Source organism: Apis florea, unplaced genomic scaffold (assembly GCF_048593485.1).
Source record: "Apis florea isolate Af1SG1 unplaced genomic scaffold, ASM4859348v1 contig_3158_pilon, whole genome shotgun sequence".
Classification (NCBI taxonomy): Eukaryota; Metazoa; Arthropoda; class Insecta; order Hymenoptera; family Apidae; genus Apis; species Apis florea.
Genome location: NW_028256713.1, coordinates 1855770 through 1877296, shown reverse-complemented (window position 1 = coordinate 1877296; position 21527 = coordinate 1855770). Strand labels below are relative to the sequence as shown.

The 21527-nt window shown below is 35.7% G+C and overlaps 1 protein-coding gene across 8 annotated transcripts in view; it reads left to right on the top strand.

Moving 5' to 3' along the window:
- LOC100871677 (phosphatase and actin regulator 2) overlaps positions 1-19434 on the top strand; it is a 310790-nt gene extending 291356 nt beyond the window's left edge. For 5 of the 8 annotated variants that reach the window (XM_086909575.1, XM_086909578.1, XM_086909576.1 and 2 more), the window contains 9 exons: positions 7158-7391; positions 8015-8264; positions 9631-9663; positions 12123-12268; positions 16124-16280; positions 18310-18365; positions 18562-18665; positions 18765-18937; positions 19257-19428. In XM_086909575.1, the coding sequence (XP_086765701.1) occupies positions 7158-7391; positions 8015-8264; positions 9631-9663; positions 12123-12268; positions 16124-16280; positions 18310-18365; positions 18562-18665; positions 18765-18937; positions 19257-19272 (1169 nt within the window). In that variant the 3' untranslated portion in view covers positions 19273-19428. Of the gene's footprint in view, positions 1-7157; positions 7392-8014; positions 8265-9630; positions 9664-12122; positions 12269-16123; positions 16281-18309; positions 18366-18561; positions 18666-18764; positions 18938-19256 lie in introns of all 8 variants that reach the window. The other 3 variants (XM_086909573.1, XM_086909577.1, XM_086909574.1) reach the window with 3 other exon arrangements.
- The last annotated feature ends 2093 nt before the right edge of the window (positions 19435-21527 follow it).

Sequence of the window (21527 nt, the reverse complement as noted above, 5' to 3'; positions counted from 1 at the left end):
TGAATTTTGAATTAAAGAATAAAAGAAACATATTTTGATAGAAATTTTGTGATTGCACCGTGAAAGAATTCTTTTCGAATGCATAATTTTAATTTCCTAAAATTTAGGAACAATGATAATTTAAAACTTTCAAGAGGAACAAAATGTAAACAGCGAGGATTAATTTAGTTTCGTATTAATATTCATTTTATTATGATTAAAAAGTTTTTAATTTTCATTTAAAAAAAAAAAAAGAAAAAAGAAAAATTCTGATCCCTGAATTTTTAACAGTGTTATTAATTATTCTCTGTTCATCGCTTGATTGCACGCCTACGTCAAATTGTGTTACATTCGTTAATTATTCCCAACGTGCTTTATACGCGTTTCGAGAACGTTCCATCCTACCATCGTGCCAACACTCCAGCGCGCATTTCTACTTGGGGCGTGCATTTTTCATTAATTTCACCCGTGAAATGGCCGAGAAGAAACTTTTTCCATTACGTAATCGGCCGACGATAAAATGGGAAACTTCAGAGAATCGAGTACGTGATCACACGTGCCTTGCGAAACATAAAACAAGATAATTTTAATAATACTGGCGAGTTATGTATGACAGCCACGTTAACAGGAAGTGGTGTGAATATCGAGTTGAAAAAGTTGATCTAAAATAGGAAAATAGGAAATACTGGAAAATACTGAAAAATCAACCCCTTAAAAACGAAGCGAAATAATTAATAGGAATCGTAGTCGATGTAATTAATTTTGTTTGTTTTCGATATGAAGCAAATTGAAATATTTTTTTCAATTTTTTTTAATTTTGAAAACGTTTAACAAAATTTGGAATAAAAATTCAAATTTACGTCAAAGCATTTTTAGAAAAAAATCTCGTAAAATATAAAAATACTTATAATTTTCTTAAATAAAAAATTCATCACTTTTATTTATTCGTCCACGATTAATTTATAATCTCTCGAATAAATATGGAAAATACGACAAAAAGAAATATAATCAACTTTCATACTATTATAATCACACGTAGTTAATCATCCCACGATTAAAACAAAGAAGGAGTAGAGAGAAAAGTTGAATGATAGAGGGATGAAAATTTTTTAGTGCTATCAGCAAACTTCCGGTCAATTTAATATCGTGATGCTCTTTTTTTTTTTCTTTTTTTTTCTACGATGAGCTATTAAATTTCAATAATATTATACGATCGAAAATCCATTGCATGCTTATTAACTTTCGTCATCGTCTATGTGTCATCGCAGATAATAATGAATTTTCGGGAAAAAAGAATTTTTTCTTCGAAATATTTATAAAGCCTCTAAAGCTAACTATTATTTCAAATATTTATAATCACAGTTTCTAACTATTTATAGCCAGTTCGGATGGAGGAGGATCCGTACAATTTATTCTCAAAATATTTCTTCGTCGTGATGTTTAATTTCGACTACATTCGTTGAATATTTAAACACTGTCGCCAGTGGATCGTATGTCGCGATAAAAATGAAGAAAAATAGAATTTTTTCCGGTTTAATCCCCTGTCGTTCCTCTTTTTATATTTTTCCTATTTTTTCCGAGATTTATTTTTGTAGAACGATGCGAAATTAATTATCGATCGTGATTTAATATTTCCAATAATAATTTATTTACTTATTTATTTCTTTTTTTAAGAAATCTTCTACTTTACTGATTTGAACAGATATAATAAAACAGATGATAAATAAGAATAAATAAATGAGATAATATAAAACAATGGATAAATCCAAAATCCGAGATAGCACGTGTACGCGAATTTACATAAGCCAGGAACAAGTAGTAAAACATTGAAACGAGGGAAACAGGGTGCAAGTAGAAGTAATATGTTTATAGTCAGACTTGACTCGCAAGATTATGAGAAATATGTACATGAATTCGCTTGTAAATTCCATCACAGATCGTTTCATAAATAATATTTGTTTTTTTTTTTTTTAATAAATAATTTGTGATAAAGAAATTATTTATTAAAAAAATTTATTGCAATAATTTTTTAATTTTATTCTTTTTAATTATTTATGCGTTTTTATTAAGTTCCTTGCTTTCCTTTTATAAAATTTACCTACTAGTATAGAAAATTTTCATTGATTTAAACGCTACTCTCAAAGAAACTATACCACTTATGGGATCATCTCGTTGTAATAATATTATTTTTTCTAAGTACCTAAGAGGGAAGATATTTTAAAAACTTTTCTCTTACAAAAGATTTTTCTGTATACTCAAATAAGACAAATGTAAGTAAATATTTACCATTAATATTCTCTTAAACAACAATTTTTTTTAATTTAATTTTTATAGAAATATACTTTCATATTTAACACGATTTCTCATTTCCTAGTTTAATTTCTTATTATTTTCAATTTTATAAAAATTTGAACAAATTCTAAAATACTTATTATAATCCCTAATTTAATAAACAAATGACAATTTAAGTCAAATGTTCTTGCAATAAAAATTTCGTCTCTAATGATCCACACCAAGGATTAAAATATCAACCTTGTATTTTTTTTTTTTTATATGATGAGAAAAGCAAAATATCGAAACAAAGCAAAGAAATCCTCGACGAGATTTTGGACGAACTTTTTAGTAAAATAAAAATCAAAAAAAAATAAATAAATAAATAAAAAGACGGAAATCTAGATTTTCGAACGGATACGGAAGTTTTCGTCGGTTCGAATTTTCCCTGTCAAGCTGCCGGCGAAACGATAAACTTTCGTGTGCCGTCGGCTTCCGCCCCGCAAATCGTCTTTAAAACTCTCGTTTACCTTCGAAACTTCAAAGTTCGCTTTTATCTTCGACTCGTCCCCGCCACCTTTATCCCCGTTCCCTTGTCGAATTCACTTTACGACGAAATCTTCCATTGGTACACAGTTATCGAGAAATGCGATCTTGGAAAGCGTTCCTCCGCAAATTTTAAAGGGAAGCCGTGCGTTTCAATTTTTTTTTTTTTTTTTTTTATTTCGTTTAAGAGTAAATTTCCTCAGTGTCTCGTGAAGAATTTAATTCTTGGGATATTTTTATAAAATTTAAGCTTTCGTTACGTGATAAAAATCGAAGAAAGGTAGATCTTTAAAGGAAATTTTCATTCGTATTATGAGAAATTTCGTTCAAGAAGAAGTTTCAACGAAGTACTTTATTTCTGGAACAATAGTATTTTCGTTGTATGATAAAAATAAGGAAGGAAAAATAGATACGTATTTTCCACGTATATCTGAAATCATTTATATTCGCAAGAGCAGTAGAATTTATTGATCTATAATGAAGAGCGCTCGATGCTTTATAACGCTCAAATTTACGACTCAAAAGAACGAATTCGCGGATTTATTTACAAATTCAAACATAAAAAAAAAAAAAAAAGAACTGTATTAACCTTTCCACTCTCTTCATCAAAGTCGAGTTAAATCCACGGCACGCGATTTCCTCCAAAACTCTTGGCATTAAAATTCCACGGCCCGCCATTATTATTACCTAATAAATTCAACCCAAGTATCTCTAAATTCTCCGCGAAACATAAACTGTTATTTATAGACGTTAAAACCGAACGATCGAGGAGCAAGATTAAACATCGTTTTTTCATATAACGAATCGAAGGAGTTGGTTGAGCCCGCCATTGCTCGTCCATCGACTTCCGGATGGGGAATCCGGGGAATTCGAACGATCCGACGAAACTATGGGCCGAAGTTGGATCCCGCCGAAATTTCGGTCGCTGGCTTGCGGCTGGATGACTACAAAGTTATTTAATATTTTTGCTACGAACGCATGGGAAATTTATAGCTCACCGCCCTACCCGTTGCCTGGTATTTTCTTTCAGAAACAGCTTGTAAACTTGGAAATTTACATCGAGTCAAGAACGGGTCAAGAAAGTTATTTACGCGCTCTCGTGTTCATATTTGTTCGATGTTGACAAAAAGAGAAAGAGAGGTTCGAAAGCGAGAGAATTTAATTTCTTTGGAATTTTCTTTTTGGACTTGTTTTATCTCTGGCTCGATGGATGGAGAGGAAAGTGTCTTTTAGGTAATTCTGAGTGACTGGAATTTTTATTAATTTTATTCTTCTCGCGTCTTTCGAATTCTCAGAGAATTTTTATGAAATTATGTATACATTTTTTTTGTGAAAAGATTGAATTATTTTACTCTGCTTTAAGCGAAAAGTGTCTTTTTAAAATTCTAGCGATTCGGATTTTATCACTGTCTCCTTACGCTTTCACAATTTAAAAAAAAAAAAATTGTATTTGTCATTCGTTTCACGTCGTCGTCTCTCACAAATTCTGTTCGAAATAAATTTGATCGGAGTCTCGGCTATATTTTATGTTTCAAATATTTTTTTTTCTCTCTCTCTATTTGAAACGTAAATTTTCTTTTTTAACGAGTCTAACGAGACATGTCTAACGCGCCAAAGAAAAGTTTTTTAATAAAGTCTTAATGAATGTTACCCGAGTTTCTTTTATAAAATGTCCCGGTAACCAGCGAACGTTGGAATTTAGTTCACCCGACGACCGTCTTTTTTTTTTCGAAAAAGAAAATAATTAACACGGATAATTCAAAATTACTACAAAGAAACACAGTGTATGATGTAACTTTTAATTCGATGTAGAAGATAACAATAACTCGATCGTTTCGATTAATAACCCTTAATCGCCAAAACGAATCCCTCTTTCAAAAAGAAAAAGAAGAAGAAAGAGGAAGAGTTAAACGAAAAATTGCAAATACGGCGACAGAAGAAGAAAAGAATTTCAATCCCGGCAAAAGATTTTTCCCTCCGTTCATTTATCACGGAGAGAATTTCCCGTGACAAATGAATCGAATGATTCCGCCAACGATACAGGCGGAATGTTATTAAAAAAGAAAAAAAAAAGAAAGAAAAGGAAACGAGCGCGACCGAAGACGAGGAGGAAAGATGAAGGCGAGGGAAATAAAGAAGGGAAAAATATGCAACGTCGCGAGGGAATCGGCGAGAAGAAGAACTCTGGAGGGCGGAATTTCGCCATTTGTCATTCGAAAGAGCAATGCATACTTGCCAACCTTTCCGCCGGATCTATACCCCTCCTCCTCCCCCCGGATGAATCGTACGCTCCCGAAAGGATTGCCACGTGTTCCGCCCTCTTCTCCTTCGTCGTGGAGGCAAGCGGAGCTGTGAATAATCGTTGGTCCACGCGATTGTGACGTACACACACATCCTCGTTTCCAACCTATTTCCCATTTCGATCGAGGCGAGGCGTTGCACGACGACGGCGTGTAATGGAGGGGGGAGGGAAGTAAAATTGTCGTCCTGATTGATCGGGGCCAGATTGTCGGGATTGATTAGGTCGATTGGTGTATAGATAGATTGGTAGACGGATCGTTGAGGAATTATTGAAAGGGCTGTTACACGGGATTGGAAGTTTGGCGAGTAAATTTGACGAGTAATGATGTATCTTTGACGGGATTGTGGGTGTGCGTATATGTAAGGATCAAGTTACTACTAATATTGATGTTGTTTCATAGTGATGATACAAGTTCGATTAGAATCTTTGATCTTCCAATGATTTCTATCTCGTGGATGATTCTTTGTCTTTGAATGATCTCGAATGGTAATTATTCTGAGGCCATTGTAAATTTGAAAATTATTCTATGATACGTTGTCTTTGTGGATCAAATCATGAATGTTGACATAGTCTTATTGAATGATGATCTTTGAATGATCTTGAATGGTAATCACTCTGTGGTTACTGTAAATTTGAAAATTATTCTATGATACGTTGTCTTTGTGGATCAAATCATGAATGTTGACATAGTTGATAATTTCATATTAATAAGTTCAATTAGATCTTCCAATGATTTCTATTTCGTGATCTCGAGGATGAATCTTTGAATGATCTTGAATGGTAATTATTCTGAGGCCATTGTAAATTTGAAAATTATTCTATGATACATGTCTTTGTGGATCAAATCATGAATGTTGACGTAGTTTTATTGAATGATTCTTTGTCTTCGAATGATCTTGAATGGTAATCACTCTGGTGGTTAAATTTGAGAATTATTCTATAATACGTCTTTGTGGATCAAATCATGAATGTTGACATAGTTTTATCGATAAGTTCAATTAAAGTTCAATGATTTCTATTTCGTGATCTCTTGTATGATTCTTTAAATAATCCTGAATGGTAATTATTCTGTGGCCAATGTAAACTTGAAATATGTTTCCATGATGTGTCTTTATGGATCAAATCATGAATGTTGACATGATTTTCTAATAACGATATCCAACTTCAATAACGACTTTTAATCTTCGAATGATTACGATTCTCTATCTTGATCCTTGATAATTATTCTTGGTCTTTGAAATTCGTAATAATATATCTCGAATGATACGTAATCATACCATTACGTATAGCCAATGTAAATTTTAGACTGAAATCTAATAACGATGTGATTTATGTGACTTTAATTTATGACTTTAATTTATGTGACGATCCTCCAAATAATCTTGAACTTGGACAGATCAACTATCCTCGGATTTTAAATTATTTTGGATAGATGATATAATTTCAATTTTCTTGTATCAACGTTCAGATGACCGTGAACCGCGCTACGATATAATCGATTTCCATTTGCCCCTGTCATTGGATAACTTGTTCACAGGGATGTTTTATCGGGAAACTGGATTATTAGGTCGTCCAATGACAATTTTTTTCTCGATTTTCTTTTTGCAATTGTTAAATAATTTCAAAAAAAGTGTCAAATAAATAAACTCGCTTTTTGATAGAATACATTTCATTGCACGTTTGAAATTTTATTATTTTTTTTTTTTTAAATACACCATGGATACATTATTTATTAATTAAATAATCATTGTAATACAAAATTTAAATAATTTTTACATTTCTCCTATAAAGAACTCCTATAAAGAAAAATGGAACGATCCGAATGATTCTGATATCACAGGATGTTCGTCTCGATCCATCTTTGAGAACTAGGGCGTTCTATATATACGAATTCAATCAGAAGCATTGAAATTCAGTCGTATAGAATATGCGAGAGAATGGTTAGATTCCATACTTTCTTATTAATAAATCCACTTTAAAGTAACTATTTCGCAATATTTATAACCGATTTATATAACCGACAAATACATTTCTCTTTTCTTTTTCTTTTCTTTTCCAGTGGAGAAGGGGGTCCTAGACCAAAGCAGCGAGAACCAGCAGGTGATCGAGAGGTGTTACCCTCTTCCGCCTCAGAACACGTTGATGCTGTCGGAACTTCCGGAACCGCCGATTCCGCTCAGCGAGATCGGCCCGATTCCACCCCCTCCGATGTTCAGCTCCTCGAGTCCAACCCTCTTGTTGGCCAAGCAACGGCAAATAAGAAACCCTTTGTCGTCCGACTACGAGGACGAAGGTGCGTCAATTCGTCGAATACTTCTGTTGAATCTATTCGATCCATCGTTTCGATCCTTCTAATCTTTTTGTAATAAACGCTCAAAACTTCGATATGGAGAAACTTTAAATTAAATTAAATCTTGCCTGTTCCTGCAACGATTCTGAAAAATCGACCCGATTCGACCACCTATAAACGCACATGTAAAAGCAATACTCGGATGTCGTAAAATCGATCGTGTACCGAGGTCTATTTGTAGTATTTCGAGAGTCGAAACTACCAGCAATTTGAAACGTTTAATTTACGATGCCGATTCGAAGTTTGCTTATCTCTTTATGGTATCTTTTTTTCAAATTTTTCTACAATCTTTTTTTTTTAATCTATATCTTATAGAATTTCGAGGTTTTGATCAAAATTGTAAATATTTTTTTTAAATACACTTTGTTCCGTTGGTCAAAATAAAAATAATTTCTCGCGATTATTCCTTCTTTCATAGAAGAGAGAAAAGGATTTGGAGATTTGATCGATTCGAAATTTTCTTATCGATTATTATTGAAAAATTATACTTCGAATATTTTACAATTCATTTCTCGTCTCGTTAAAATATTTCAATTTTCCTATTCTTTCTCCTCTCTGCCTCTCAGAAGACGAAGAGGACTTCGACGTGGAGGAGGAGGACAACATGTACGTGCCGAGGATGTCGCAGCCTGATCCGAGCATCGACACGTCCAGGGTGGAGGAGATCCCCGCGAAGGAGCCTAAGTTTCACGCGGTCCCTTTGAAGAGCGTTCTGAAGAAGAGGGGTTCCGGAAGTGGGCCTGGCACGCCCCAGAACACGCCCACGCAGGAGAACAGGCCGTTGACCCTTCGTCAGGAGCTGCACGCCTCCTTCAAGTTAGTTCGCGATCAAACAACCGATTTCTTCGACGAGCCACGACCAACTTTCTTTCGCGCATCGCGTCTTTTCTTCTCGAAAGACTCGTTGGAGGGGGGGAAGGGGGGAAGGAGGGGGGAATAAAAGAAAAAGAAATCTTAATTTCAATCGAAATCGAAAGACTGTAAGAAAAAAATTGTAATTTGTTGAAACGATTCGACGAGTCCACGAGTCTTTCTCTCGTTCAAGCGCGAGAAGAGTCTCTTCGTCGCGAAGAGAAACGAGCCTTCTTCGTAGAGGTTGCAAGGCGTCGATAATAAAATGTCTTCCTTTCAATTGTGATATCTCGTTGGGGGCGGATACCTCGAAAGGTATTCAAGGGGACGGTCTCTTCGAGGGGATGAAAGGTTCGACTGGAATTGGAGGATTGTTCGAGGATTGTTAATTAGAACGAGGTGGATTTTAATGAAAAAGCGCCTTGAGACCGGTGGAGAAAGCTCGTCTTGGAACATCGTTCTTCACCGTTCTTCCACCCTTGTCATCTCTCTCACGCGCACCCTGCATATTCTTCTCCCTCTTTCTCCCATCCTTTTCATTCGTCGTCCAAAGATGGACGCACGTGCTCCTTTTAATTTATCAAATTACCACGTTTCTCGTAATTTCGATTCGATTTTTGGCGTTTCGCATTCGATCTCTCATTTTTCTTTCGTTCGTCCCTTTTTTGAGAAATTTAAATCTTTACTTTAGAAGAGAACTATTCTATATAAAATTATTCAGAAGGAACAGATACTTTCTTAAATTGTTTATGGTTTTATATAATTTTTTTTTTCCAAATTATCAGTAAATTCGATATATCGTATCGTTTTCAAAAGTGCGAAATAATAGGAAACTTATCTCGATGAATTTGTTTAAATACACTGCATTTAAACCAAGAAAAAAAAAACTATTTTACGTTGTCTACAAATATTTCTACAAATTAAGATAATCAAAATAATTCATTATCTCAAACATTTGAACTAAAAATCTCTAACTTATATTCTTATATATAGCGTATCAATAAAAGAACACTGTAAATAGATATTCATTCGTAAACACAAATCCCTTTACGAGGCAACGTATCGCTCGATAACAAGTCGAAGCCACTAAATCCATAAATAAGAGAAGAGTGTTCCCTTTCGATCATTCTGTAAAGCAATCGTTCGATTCGAAAGTTGAATCGAAGGGATCGAGAACGATGCTCCTGTGTGAGGCGAATCCCACGAAGGGGGTAGCTTCGCGCATTCATCCATTTAAAAAAAAAAAAAAAAAAAAAAAAAAACAAAAAAATCTCAACATTATATGTCAGTCACTAGTTAAAAGTGTGGTATTTTTCTTATGCTTAACCAGAAGGCCACCGTTGAGGCCTAGGATGAGAATATGGTAATTGGGCATTGGTCTAACTAAGCATGCGCGAACCGATATGGTATATATATATCTAAATATATATGTATATAAATATTTGTATATTATATTATCCACGGCGGTTGATCGCAGAGAATCAAACAATGTTCTAGTCTCTCTCTCTCTCTCTTTCTATCTCTCTCTATTTTTCTATTTTTATCATCTTTCATTCCTTTTGTATTTAAACTTTTCCTATTATTCCCCGTATTCCTTCGTTTCTCTTCTAATTTTTATTCTCTTGTTTAAATATTTGAACAGGGGTGAGTATGATAACCGCGTTAGAATAGTACAACTCTGTTCCAGGTGAAAGTAGATGCGAATTGTAGAGAAAAATTTTCCTGAATAAGTAACAGTCTTTATTGTACTGTTACTTTTCCCGTAAATGTTGCATCTTGCTCTTTTGCAATGCAACTCTACCTCTTGATTTTAATAAACTTATCCAAAGAAAAGTCAGAAGTAAGCTTTTTCAACGAAAAAGAGAAATGAATAAATTCAACGATACTACTATAGAGTGATACGGTGAAGAAATTTTTTCCACAATTTCTTTTCAACCGTACATTTTCTCGGACAGATCTATAACAATATCCGGTCGCCATACTCACTCTTTATCTTTATCTTTCTCTCTCTCTCTGTCTTTCTGTATCTTCTTCTCTATTTTTCTTTCATCTTTCTCTCTGTGTCAGCATCAGGAGCGCCGTGAGCATGGTAAACGTACGACCTTAAGCATGAGAAAACCCTAGGGAAAACCCATGAAAACTGTCGCCCACGCTTCACACGTTCCATTATCTTTGCGTCTCATGCGGCTCGAAGAGAACCTCGAAACCATCGATCGACGAGAACGAGGATCTCGAGATATATTTTATTGCGTTGCGTCCAGGACGAGTCGAGCTTGCTTTCTTTTTCTGTTTCTCCTTCTCTTTCTTTTCTTTCCTTTCTTTCCTTTTTTTTTTTTTTTTCTTTTTAAAAAGCGCTCGATTCGTCTGTCGGCTGATAATGGATTAAGAAACGTCACCTGGCGCTTTTCCTGGTGACGTTTCTTCGCTTCGCGCGTGTTTCTTGTCCTTTTGCGCTCCGAGCGGCTTCGACGCTTTTTACGCTCGTTCGCTTTCACGACCGAGAGTATCGAAGATGGATCGCGTTTGTCTCGACCCTTTTGCGCTTTTTTCGACGAGGAATGATGACAGGTCGATTGCTTTTCTCGAGTGCACGAATTCGTTTTCGAAGAGTTTTAATCCTTCCGTGAGATGTTGAAATCTTTTGAAACGTTACAGAACATCCGGCACGTTTGTGTGATATTAGTATTGGATAAATAACGTAATATCTTGGAATATTTGGTTGTACAATGAAAGTGCGATTCGTAATCACGGAAGGGTTAATTGGATCATTTGACGTTTCAATGTTTGCACAGCTGACACAGGTTAATAACCTCGAGGTTATCAAGCCCCTCTCTCTCTCTCTCTCTCTCTCTCACTCTCTCTCGATGATAAACAGCTGTTTAAACAATTGAAGTTTGTATCTGATCCGAAATCTTTTTTAAATGTTCGTTTCTGTTACTATATTTTGTTACTGTTTACCCCCGTGTCGTCTCAATCCCTCGCGCAATTTTTAATTCTTCTTTCAAGAGAAGATCGTAACACGATTCTTGAAATATTTTCGAAATATCAACGCTTCAAACAAAAAAAGCGCGAAGGATTAAGATGCGTGATTCAAAGAAATTATACTCTGCTTCTTGAATTTCCCCCCTTTCAAAATTTCTCCAAATGTACAAAGTCCAAATTTCGTATATATGTATATCTACCTGCTCTGATTTTTTTCTTTTCCATAATAACAGTACCTTGTATTGTATTTTTGTAGCAAAGAAAAAAAAACCGAACCTTTCCCCTAAACCAAAAATGGTAATAGAAACAAATTCTCGAATCGAATTCTCTTCTGATTAAAAATAACAACAGAGAAAAGAATAGAGACGAAGAAGGAAACTCGACTATCTTACCTCGTTTCCTCGTTCGCGCGACTATTTCGAACGCTCTTCAAGATAAAAAAAAGAAAGAAAAAAGAAAAATATTGCATCCGTGTCGGGAAGGAAACGGCGTTATCTGCGTCGACGTCGTTGATAACCTATTTCGTGACGGGCAAGAATCGAGTCACGTAAAAAATCCGCAACTTGCTTCTGTTATCTTCATCGACGTGTCACATATGTATATGTATATACATATAATATATATATATATGTATGTATATATATAATGTGCATATATACACTTCCCTCCAACCCGTATATCGTTGTTTTCATCCCATATATTCCGCATATATTCGTAAATTTGGAAGCGTGGTAGAGTAGAACATTGGTTCGAGTAGCGTCAACTTCAGCGTTACTTTTTTACACGAAATGAAGGGCGATAATAACCGGTTGATCGTGTGTTTCTTGCCGATTATTCCAGCAGTCGACCGGTTAGATTCGGCCTTGCTCTTCCATGCACCCTCGAGAACAAGGAGAACGCGAGGCCGTACGTGATAAGGGAGGACGCGGATGGTGATTCAGGGGACGGCCAGGTGCTCTACAGGGACGAGTACGACGATGAGAAAAGTGAGTAAAGTGAATTTTTCATTTTTGAGACTTTAACTTGGTTGTTCTCGTCACTTCGTTTCTGCGATGATAGTTAGCGAGTGTATATTGAAATTTAAAAATTATTTACATTTTACTTGACGATTCAATTACTTGATATTCGAGACGTGATCGTTCTCTTATACTTATCGTATTCTTTATTGTCTGATGATTGTTAAAAAAAGATCGAAGTCGAACAGTCGAGGTCATCCTCTTCTGTTTCTCGGTTGGTTTAAATAGCGTGGAGAAAGGAGAATTTGGTTTTAGTTGGAAAATTGATTTTATTAAATTGATTTCGAGAGAGAAGATAGATTTATTATTTTTCATAAATTTGAAGACAAATGAAGCGAGCAAGTTGAGCCAGGTTGAACGTAAAGCGTAATAAACTGAATGCCGGACTAAACAGTGAAAGGAGATTACAAAGGAGAAGGGATAATGTAAAGTTCAGGAGGTTGAACGAAACTTTATGAATAAATCTAAAGAAAAAATTGGCGAGTGGTGGAGAAAGTTGAACGTTGAAAGTTTGAAAGTGGTGGAAGAAACGAAAGAGTTGAAAAGAAATTAGAGGAAACGTTTAAAAATGGGTATAGTGAAAAGTTTAGAGAGAATAAGATGTAGAGGTTCAGAGTTGAAAGTTTAAAAGAGTTAGAGAAATATTTTTAGCATGATTTCAAGAGATATTTAAATTAAATAAAACTGTTATATAAGAGGAAAGAATCGATCAATGAATAAATAAATACGTAATCATATCTAATATCGAAATTGTGAAATTTCTATAGTAAAATTTCATTCTATATTTAGCACAATGCGTACCATTAATAACATACTATTTTTAGTCACAAAAACATAGAGAACTTTATATAATCGACCAATCGATTGTTAAAACTTAACTATATCTAAACTTCATTCAACATTAAACTACGAAAGTTAGATAATATAATTGATAAAAAAATCTCGAAAACCAAATCATCCCTATTAAATACAAAATATCAGAAGAAGAAGTTCGAACGTGCCAAAAAGGGACGCGAATTTAATAGAAATTAATCCTCGTCTTTTTTCTTCTTTTTTTTTTTTTTTATTAAACAAGCACACAGAACCATCGATTTTTCAATTGGAAATTAATTAATGGATTATCGAACTAGGGCTAAATTTCATTATCCTCCACGCGAAAAAGTTTCATCGTAAATTTTTAATATCCTCGAGGCTCCCGTTACCTTTCATTAACAACTTCTCTTCCAATTTTTTTTCCTCCCCTCGACGTTATTAAAAATACGGAATAATGTGTGCGGCCAATGGCTTCGATAAGTCGTTCAACGAGATTTGAAACGACGACGATTCATCTTGGCAGTTAACAAGACTTCCAATACAAATTTCTTTTAAGGGACCATATACTATTTTTTAATAATTTCTTAGGGTGAGAAAAGATGAGAAAAGGGTGAAAGGTTGTTTTCTCAAAAAGAAGAAATCGTTCGATTTCAACGAGAAAATGATACACGATACAACCCTTTCTGCTTCTGATTCCTTTTTTCTCCCCCTCCCTCTCTTTTTCCTTTCTTTCTTTTCTTCTTATTCGAAGGAACGAATTACATAAACGATACAGCTGCAACGGTCATCGTTCCTAATTGAAATTTCTTCCATTTCTACCTTCGCCAGAAACGTGGATCGTTTGGCAATTAATCCAAGACAATTAAACGACTCGTTAACGATCTTTCCACTTTTCCACCCCCTCTCGTTACCCCCATTTTCTACCAAGCTTGTTGGAGCTTTCAATGCATTTTTTAGCGAGACAATAAAACTTTTTTTTTCTTGCGTGGAAAGAGAAATTTTTTCCAACATTTCAAGCTACGAAAATTATCATTATATCAATTTACGTTGCTTGTTATTACGGTGAATGATGAAAATGAATGAATCTAAATTGATCAAGTAACGAATTCGACTCGTCATTCAACGAAACACCTTTCTGCCTAGCCTGAAAATGAAAAAAATCAAAAAAAATAAATAAATAAATAAATATTGGCAACGTCACAGAATAGAACGAGAATTACGCGAGATATAGGAGAAAATATTTTCTATAAAAGCGTCGCGTAACAAACATCGCTTTCGATCTTGGACTAATTCCACTTCGTGTATCCAATTAGACACCGGTGCTTCGTTCAACAACTCAACAACCAAACCACTCGCGCCTCTCAAGCGTTAAGCGCTCGCAAGATCGAGTTCGTTAAGTTCGTTTGCTCGAGTCACTTTCTGCAAAATCATCTTATCTACCTTATTTATCGTTCCTTTATACATATATATATATATATATATATATATAAAATATATATATAAATATATATATAAATATATATATATATATAAATTTTGTAACAACGATCCGTTAAAACTTCTAAAAAAAAAAAATAATCCTCTCCCTTGATAAACATCGTGAAAAATGGAGAATTAACGATGGAACGATGACAAAGATGATTTCTTTTTTTCTTCTTTCTCGACAATGAAAAAATACGAGACGCTGTAAAAGGGCTGTAAAAAGACGATAGCTCGATTGCCAAACACACGAAATCAGCATTCGTGGTCCGTACTAATTATACCCCCGGCGCGATACGTTTATTCACATAGACGAACGCGTGATCACGCAAACGCCTCGAGGGTTATATTAATCCCCGAACATCGCTGGCAAGCGGTTCAGTGTGTTTCTGGCCGTTGTTTTGTCTTAAGTTTGCCCGCCACCATCTTGCTCTCAGCAAGGAGGAATTCGAATTCGCATTCGAATTCTTTCTCAAAACAATTATTCCTGGAGAAAAATTTGCAATCAAGTCTCCATCTTCAAGATCTTCATCTCTGAGGAAATTTTGAAGAAGAATCGGTGATTGATTCGATCGGAGAATCCAGATTCAGAAATTGAATAAAAGTGGAAGCAGCAGTTCGGGAAGGATCAGTGTCTCGATTGATTTATATAAGGCTTGTCGGATCGGGTCGAGATTGGTTGTGGAGGAAGATTAACTTGGAGGGGAATCGTAGTTGTCGGGTGGAGGATCGGAGGAGGAATTAGGAAGTGGATCAAGAAGCGAGCGGAGCGATGACACGATGCTGTCGATCTGGACCGCGTCGACACTGTCGATTGCCTGCGGCGAGCCCTTCAAGTTCAAGCCTTCTATGCGACGCTGTCTTAGCTGTTCTTCCCTCGTCGACGGTAAATTGTGATCGAATTTCGATTACACCAGGAACAGTGGTTGCCAACCTTTCGAGAATCCCTAAACGATTTTAGGGAAAAGTGATTGTTAAAAATAAAAGATTGAAACGATTTTCAATAAGACAATTTGCCGATTTCCCAACAAGAATGATTGAAATATTCTTGTCTCTTGTTACTCTTACGATCTTTTATTTGCGATTATTTATTTATTCACGATAATTGTGATCGAATTTCGATTACGCCAGGAACAGTGGTTGCCTTTCGAGGATCCCTAAACGATTTTAGGGAAAAGTGATTGTTAAAAATAAAAGATTGAAACGATTTTCAATAAGAGAATTTGCCGATTTCCCAACAAATATTTTTGTCTCTTGTTACTCTTACGATTATTTATTTTACCAGAATTGTATTTGTATCGTATATCGTTATGAAAATATCGATCCTTTCGGTTGGTTAATTAGAAAGGAAGAAGAACTCTTATTAAGAAGTCATTTGACGGTGGTTAAAAATATCCAATGTTAATTTTTATGATGATTGTTCTAATATGATTATAACGTGAATACCGCCTCGAGAATAGCGTGCGTCTTATATATATATATATATATAAAATAATGTTTGAATTAAAAGACTAATCGTTTGTTTAATTGCAGGCCGGTTGGCAGCAAAGATTGCGCGCAAGGAGTCGCTGTCCCTGAAACTCGCCCTCAGGCCAGACAGGCAGGAGCTCATCAACAGGAACATCCTTCAGCTGCAGACGGACAATGAGAGGCAGGAAACGAAGGAGGCAATTGGTGCCAAGCTCATCAGGTGAAGAAATATTCTTTCTCTCTTTCTTTCTTTCTTTTCTTTTTTATTTGAAATATACGAATCGTTAAAAATATTGATCGAAATCATATCTGAATATGACACCAATGGGAAAATGGAAAGAAAGTAGAGAATCGTGGTGTTCGTATCTTCATCTGAAATTTAAAGATCTTAATAGGATATAAGCAAGGTTAAATAGGAGGGACGTGTAGGCGAGGTAAAAGGTTTCGTTAAAAAATTAAAGGGCGTTCGAAAGTTTGGTTGTAAGAAAAAGGAGGAAGCTCTATAAAGTCTGGTTAAATAAAAGGGTAAGTTCGTAAGTTAATTAAATTGTCTTGACAAGGGAATTATTTTTTAGAAATGAATTAAATTAACTTGAACTTTGTAACTTGAATAATTATTAAAAAATTAGATATCATGATATACCTTAAAAATATCTCGTTAAATCGTAATTTGTTTTTGTTTCGTTTAAAATGAATAAAAAAAGGATGATTAAAAGGTGACGAAGAAAAAGCACGATTATTCGAATACGATTTATCGATCATACTTGGAGATTTTACTTTCTTGGAAATTTCAAAAGAAGAAACCTTCTTTGATTATTAAAAAATCACACGTTGAAATAAATCATGAAATCTTCCATCGAAGATCGTTGAAACCTTCGATAAACCCTATCTCTTCGCTTTGTCTAAGATAAATAAAAAAAAAAAAAAGATAATTGAAAGATAACGAAGAGCGATCATCCGCATTATTTCCAGATTATTATTTTTTTTTTCGAAAGAAAACTTAATCAAAGATTAGACATCGTTAAATCGTTTAAAATAAATAAAAAGACAATAATGCGGAACAAACGCGATCCTGGAATTCTGATCATCTACCTCGTGGAATAATCGACGTCTCCACGCGTAGAAAAGCCAAAGCCTGAACTGTCTTGCTTTCCTAAATTTAGAAATTAACCAGGAACGCGGGAGGATTTGTTTCCTCGATCGCGTTGTGCGTGCGACCAGGTCGAAGAGGTCGTGAATTCCACCGATCGTGACTCACGGTTCTCTGAATGGAGGATATCAAACAACGCGTGTGCGCGTAATTTCGAACGTCCTTGAACGCACACACGTCCATCCTATTGATTTTCCTTCGAAGAGGGGGGTTTAATCATTCATACGGGTGGATTAAAATGGGTTCTACGTTGGCGGCCCGATGTTGATGGAAGAACACGTAACACGAGTGTTCGATTTGTTTGTTGAACCGATCAAAGAGAGAGAGAAAGATGTAAAACGAAATTGCAATTATTCGCGTTTTCACTTTATTATATGCGCGAGGAAGTGGCACAGCATAGCCAGTGCTTGACGCAATAGTTGTTGTTATCGAAGGCCTTCCGTCTGTGTTATTAGAAGTGGAGATAAATTTAGATCACGCGCTATATATTTTGTCTGGAGAATTTGTTTGGAAGATTGGCGGATTTTTCGCGTACACGTGTTTGTTGTTGTGCTTTTTGGATCGCGCGAATCTTTCACGATTTCTATTTAAAAAATCTCATTTTTGGATATCTTGGATATCATCATTTTATTTAGGGGAATTTATCTTTTTTAAGGGATCAAAGAAAAGAAAGAAAGAAAAATTAGATGTATAATCTATTTGAGAAATAAATTTCTTTCCTATCCAATAGGTTTTTAATACTCTTGAAAAAAAGTTTTTACGTATAATAATAATAATAATTTCCTTAAGCCTTCTCTAAGCTTCTCTAAGCTGGCTTCCTCTTCAAATTCTTTCTCTAACAAAAGCATCTGTTCAATGTTATGTTGACGTCTGAGAAGCAAGTAATACTCGTAGAATCCGTGGAGAGACAGCTGTCACCAGGAGGAGATTACATCGGATCACGGGCAGACAGTTGACCATTCGCATATTTGCGAATCGTTCGCGTGGATTTTACACTCCCCCTCGACCCTCCCTTCCCCTTTGAACCGATATCGAGAGAAAATCGGCTTACGAGCGTATTATAGAGTTGAACTGATTTCGCGTGGCGTTCTTGTTTCAGGCGGCTGAGCATGCGACCGACCCAGGAGGAACTGGAGGAACGAAACATTTTGAAAAGTAAGCTCTCCAACGAGTTATTCTTCGAAAAACAATCTTTCCTTCTCGATCGACTGAAATCGAATATCGACGTGTCTACACATAAGCGCGATACACATGAGATTTCTCCGATGTTTTTGGAAATTTTCAATTTTCTCGAGCGCGCGATAAAAATACCGGGGATATAAAATACGATGTAAGGTAAATCTATTTGCAGAGCAAAGTCCTGCAGAGGAGAAGAAGCAAAAAGAGGAGAAGAAGCGGTATCTGCTTCGAAAGCTCAGCTTTCGACCGACGGTTGAGGAGCTCAAGGAGAAGAAGGTATATCTTTTGCTTTTTATTTTTTTTTTTTTTTTAAGGAATAAAAATATTTGAAGGAAACACAGAACGAAAACTTGGATTTTTCTTTCCCCGAATCAGATTATCAGGTTCAACGACTACATCGAAGTGACGCAGGCTCACGACTACGACAGAAGGGCCGACAAGCCTTGGACGCGGTTAACTCCTAAGGACAAGGCAGCCATTAGGAAGGAGTTGAACGAGTTTAAGAGTTCGGAGATGGCCGTTCATGAGGACAGCCGACACCTCACCAGGTATGCCTGCGAGATCGTGATTCGATTTCTACCTTTCCCTCGTTTACTTTCCAACCTCGAAATAAATTTATTCACCTCTTGGAGTGAGAACTTCGACGAATGAAACTTTTAAAATAAAATAAACTATGAAAAGGATGAACCAAGTGTTGTGAAACGAAATAAATGAAAAAGATTTTCATTTTCATTCCATGATGGGGATGGAAATTTATTTCACAAATCTTTTCAATCACGATCGACCACACGCCAACGAAATTCCAACACCAACTATAGGATATATACTCGACATCCCTTAGAATATCTGTATTCTCCTCGGTTTCAGGTTCCATAGGCCATGACAATTGCAATGTGTTGAGGTGCTACAGTGTGGTGCGGGTATAGGTGAAGGTGCAGTGTGGTGGCCTCGCGTCGAGGCTGGATAAAAAAGAAAAATTTAAAAAAAAAAGAAAAAACCGCCCCCTCGGTTGATCGTGGCTACCGAGGGGTAGTTTCACGTGCCCGGGGAGGGGGGGGGGGAGGGGTTCGGTTACAACACTTATACTACCCGTTTTACGATAAATCGGGCGACGGTGGTTTCTTTTTTATGAAAAAGTTGCTGTCGACGTCGTGTTTTCATTCGTCGTCGTCGTCGTCGTCGTCGTCGTCGTCGTCGTTCGTCGTCGTTGCCCTCCTCTCGTCGTCATCGTGCCCATGCATCGCGTCTTCTCATCATCCTCCACCATCATTCGGGTCATCCGCCATCCGCCCTGACGACGAACGTCTTCTCCACGACGTCGACGAAGATTTGTGATATAGGGTGGCCCGTCCCATCGAGTTTAATTAAAACGAAAGGGGGAAAAGTATAAGGGAGAGGAAAGGAAGGAAAAAATAGACGAATGAATGAATAAAAATGAACGAACGAGGGAAGTCGCGTCGGGTCACTCGCTGATTTCTTAAAAAAAGGCTCGTTCACACCTGAGCTTATTCCATAAATAATAAAAGTTCGTCCTTTTATCGTATATCGGAGAACCGTACATTGTCCAGCATGAATATCTTTTCGAGCAATTTTGCATTCTTTCGATGCCAAAAGTAAAAATAGAGATAAAAAAAAAAAATAATAAGGATAAAAAGGGGGAAAAGAGTGGAATAGTATTATTTGAAAAATATAGAAAAAAAGGTTAGATATTTCGCAATTTATAGAGAATCAAAAAAAGCGTTGTTCTACTTGTATAATGAATAAGACACGTATTTTGTACGAGCGAAGTTCGCTTCGTTCAAGAACAAAAGGGTGGGAGGGAGAGGGGTTGATCGCTCTCGTTACACTCGACGTTGACGCTCCTTCTCGTCAGCGAAACTTTGCCGAAGTCAACTCTCTCAATAGTTTATCGTTAATTACACTTTTATCGAGATATATTTAATCGAGAAAAAAAAGAAAGAGACAAAGAGAGAGAGAGAGAAGTATGTTTGAGTATGTAAAACTTTCGGATAAATTTTAAGATAATATGCGAATTAAACATATGTAACACATTGGATGTAGCTAGATCGATGACAAACGATAGAAAGGTAGCGATGATCTATGAGGAGAATTCTTTAAATGATTCTTCTTCGTCGAGAAAATTTCTTTGGCGAAAAACAAAAAAAAAGAAGAAGAAGAAAAAAAAGGAATAAATAACATTATGGCGTGAGCTCTCGTGTGAACGAATCTTTCCATAGATTGTAAAACACCATAAAAAAATTCTCTTTTTGCCATCAAGCTAGCTCGTCAGTGTCACCTGGCATGAAACGCGTATACGTGAAAAAAAGAAAAAAAAAAGAAAAAAAACGATTCCTAAGAAGAAATGTTTTAGTCACCCTCACTTTAGCGCTCGTGTGTGATAATATCTTTGCGGATAGTTTGCAAAATACTCAAATTCGACGTGAGAAACGTGACATATGTGTGTATCACGATAAATGGATTAAAGAAAAAAGAAGAAAAAGGAAAAGAAAGAAAAACGAGGAAGAACGTCGTCGATAAGGAAGATTGATTTAGCTTTCGATTTAGTTGTTTAAAAATGCGTTAGTGTTTGAGATATTTTTATATGTTGACGTTTAAAGTAAAAAAAAAAAAAAAAAAAAAAAAAAAAAGAAAGAAAGAAAGAGGGGGGAAAAAATAGAGAATTATTATTATCATGAAGGGAAGAGTTTTTTCAACGAAATATAAGCGAGAAACACTTCGTTGTCTTCTTTTTTTATCGACGAAAAATATATTTACGAACAAAAATTAAGGGAAAAAATACTTAAGAGAAAATAATACACAGACATTAGAGAATATAACGCAAGCTTGTGCGGTATAATGGCGGCTATTATGTGATTTATCGATATATAATTCCACGGACCGTGATTTTAATCGACATTTTTAAATCGCTAACCCGTTACGTAGTTTAATTATAATTAAGCATTGTTCCATTTTTATGCGCGGACAGAGGCGTGTTAATATTGAAATCGAAACAGTGTGCGAATAATATCTATGACAATCTTGTTCGAATTGACAAGACAAACTATTTTTCCTTTTTACTGCCAGGTATCACTATTTCTATTTGCGGAGCTGCCTTGAGGAGCAAACGCTTATTGACAT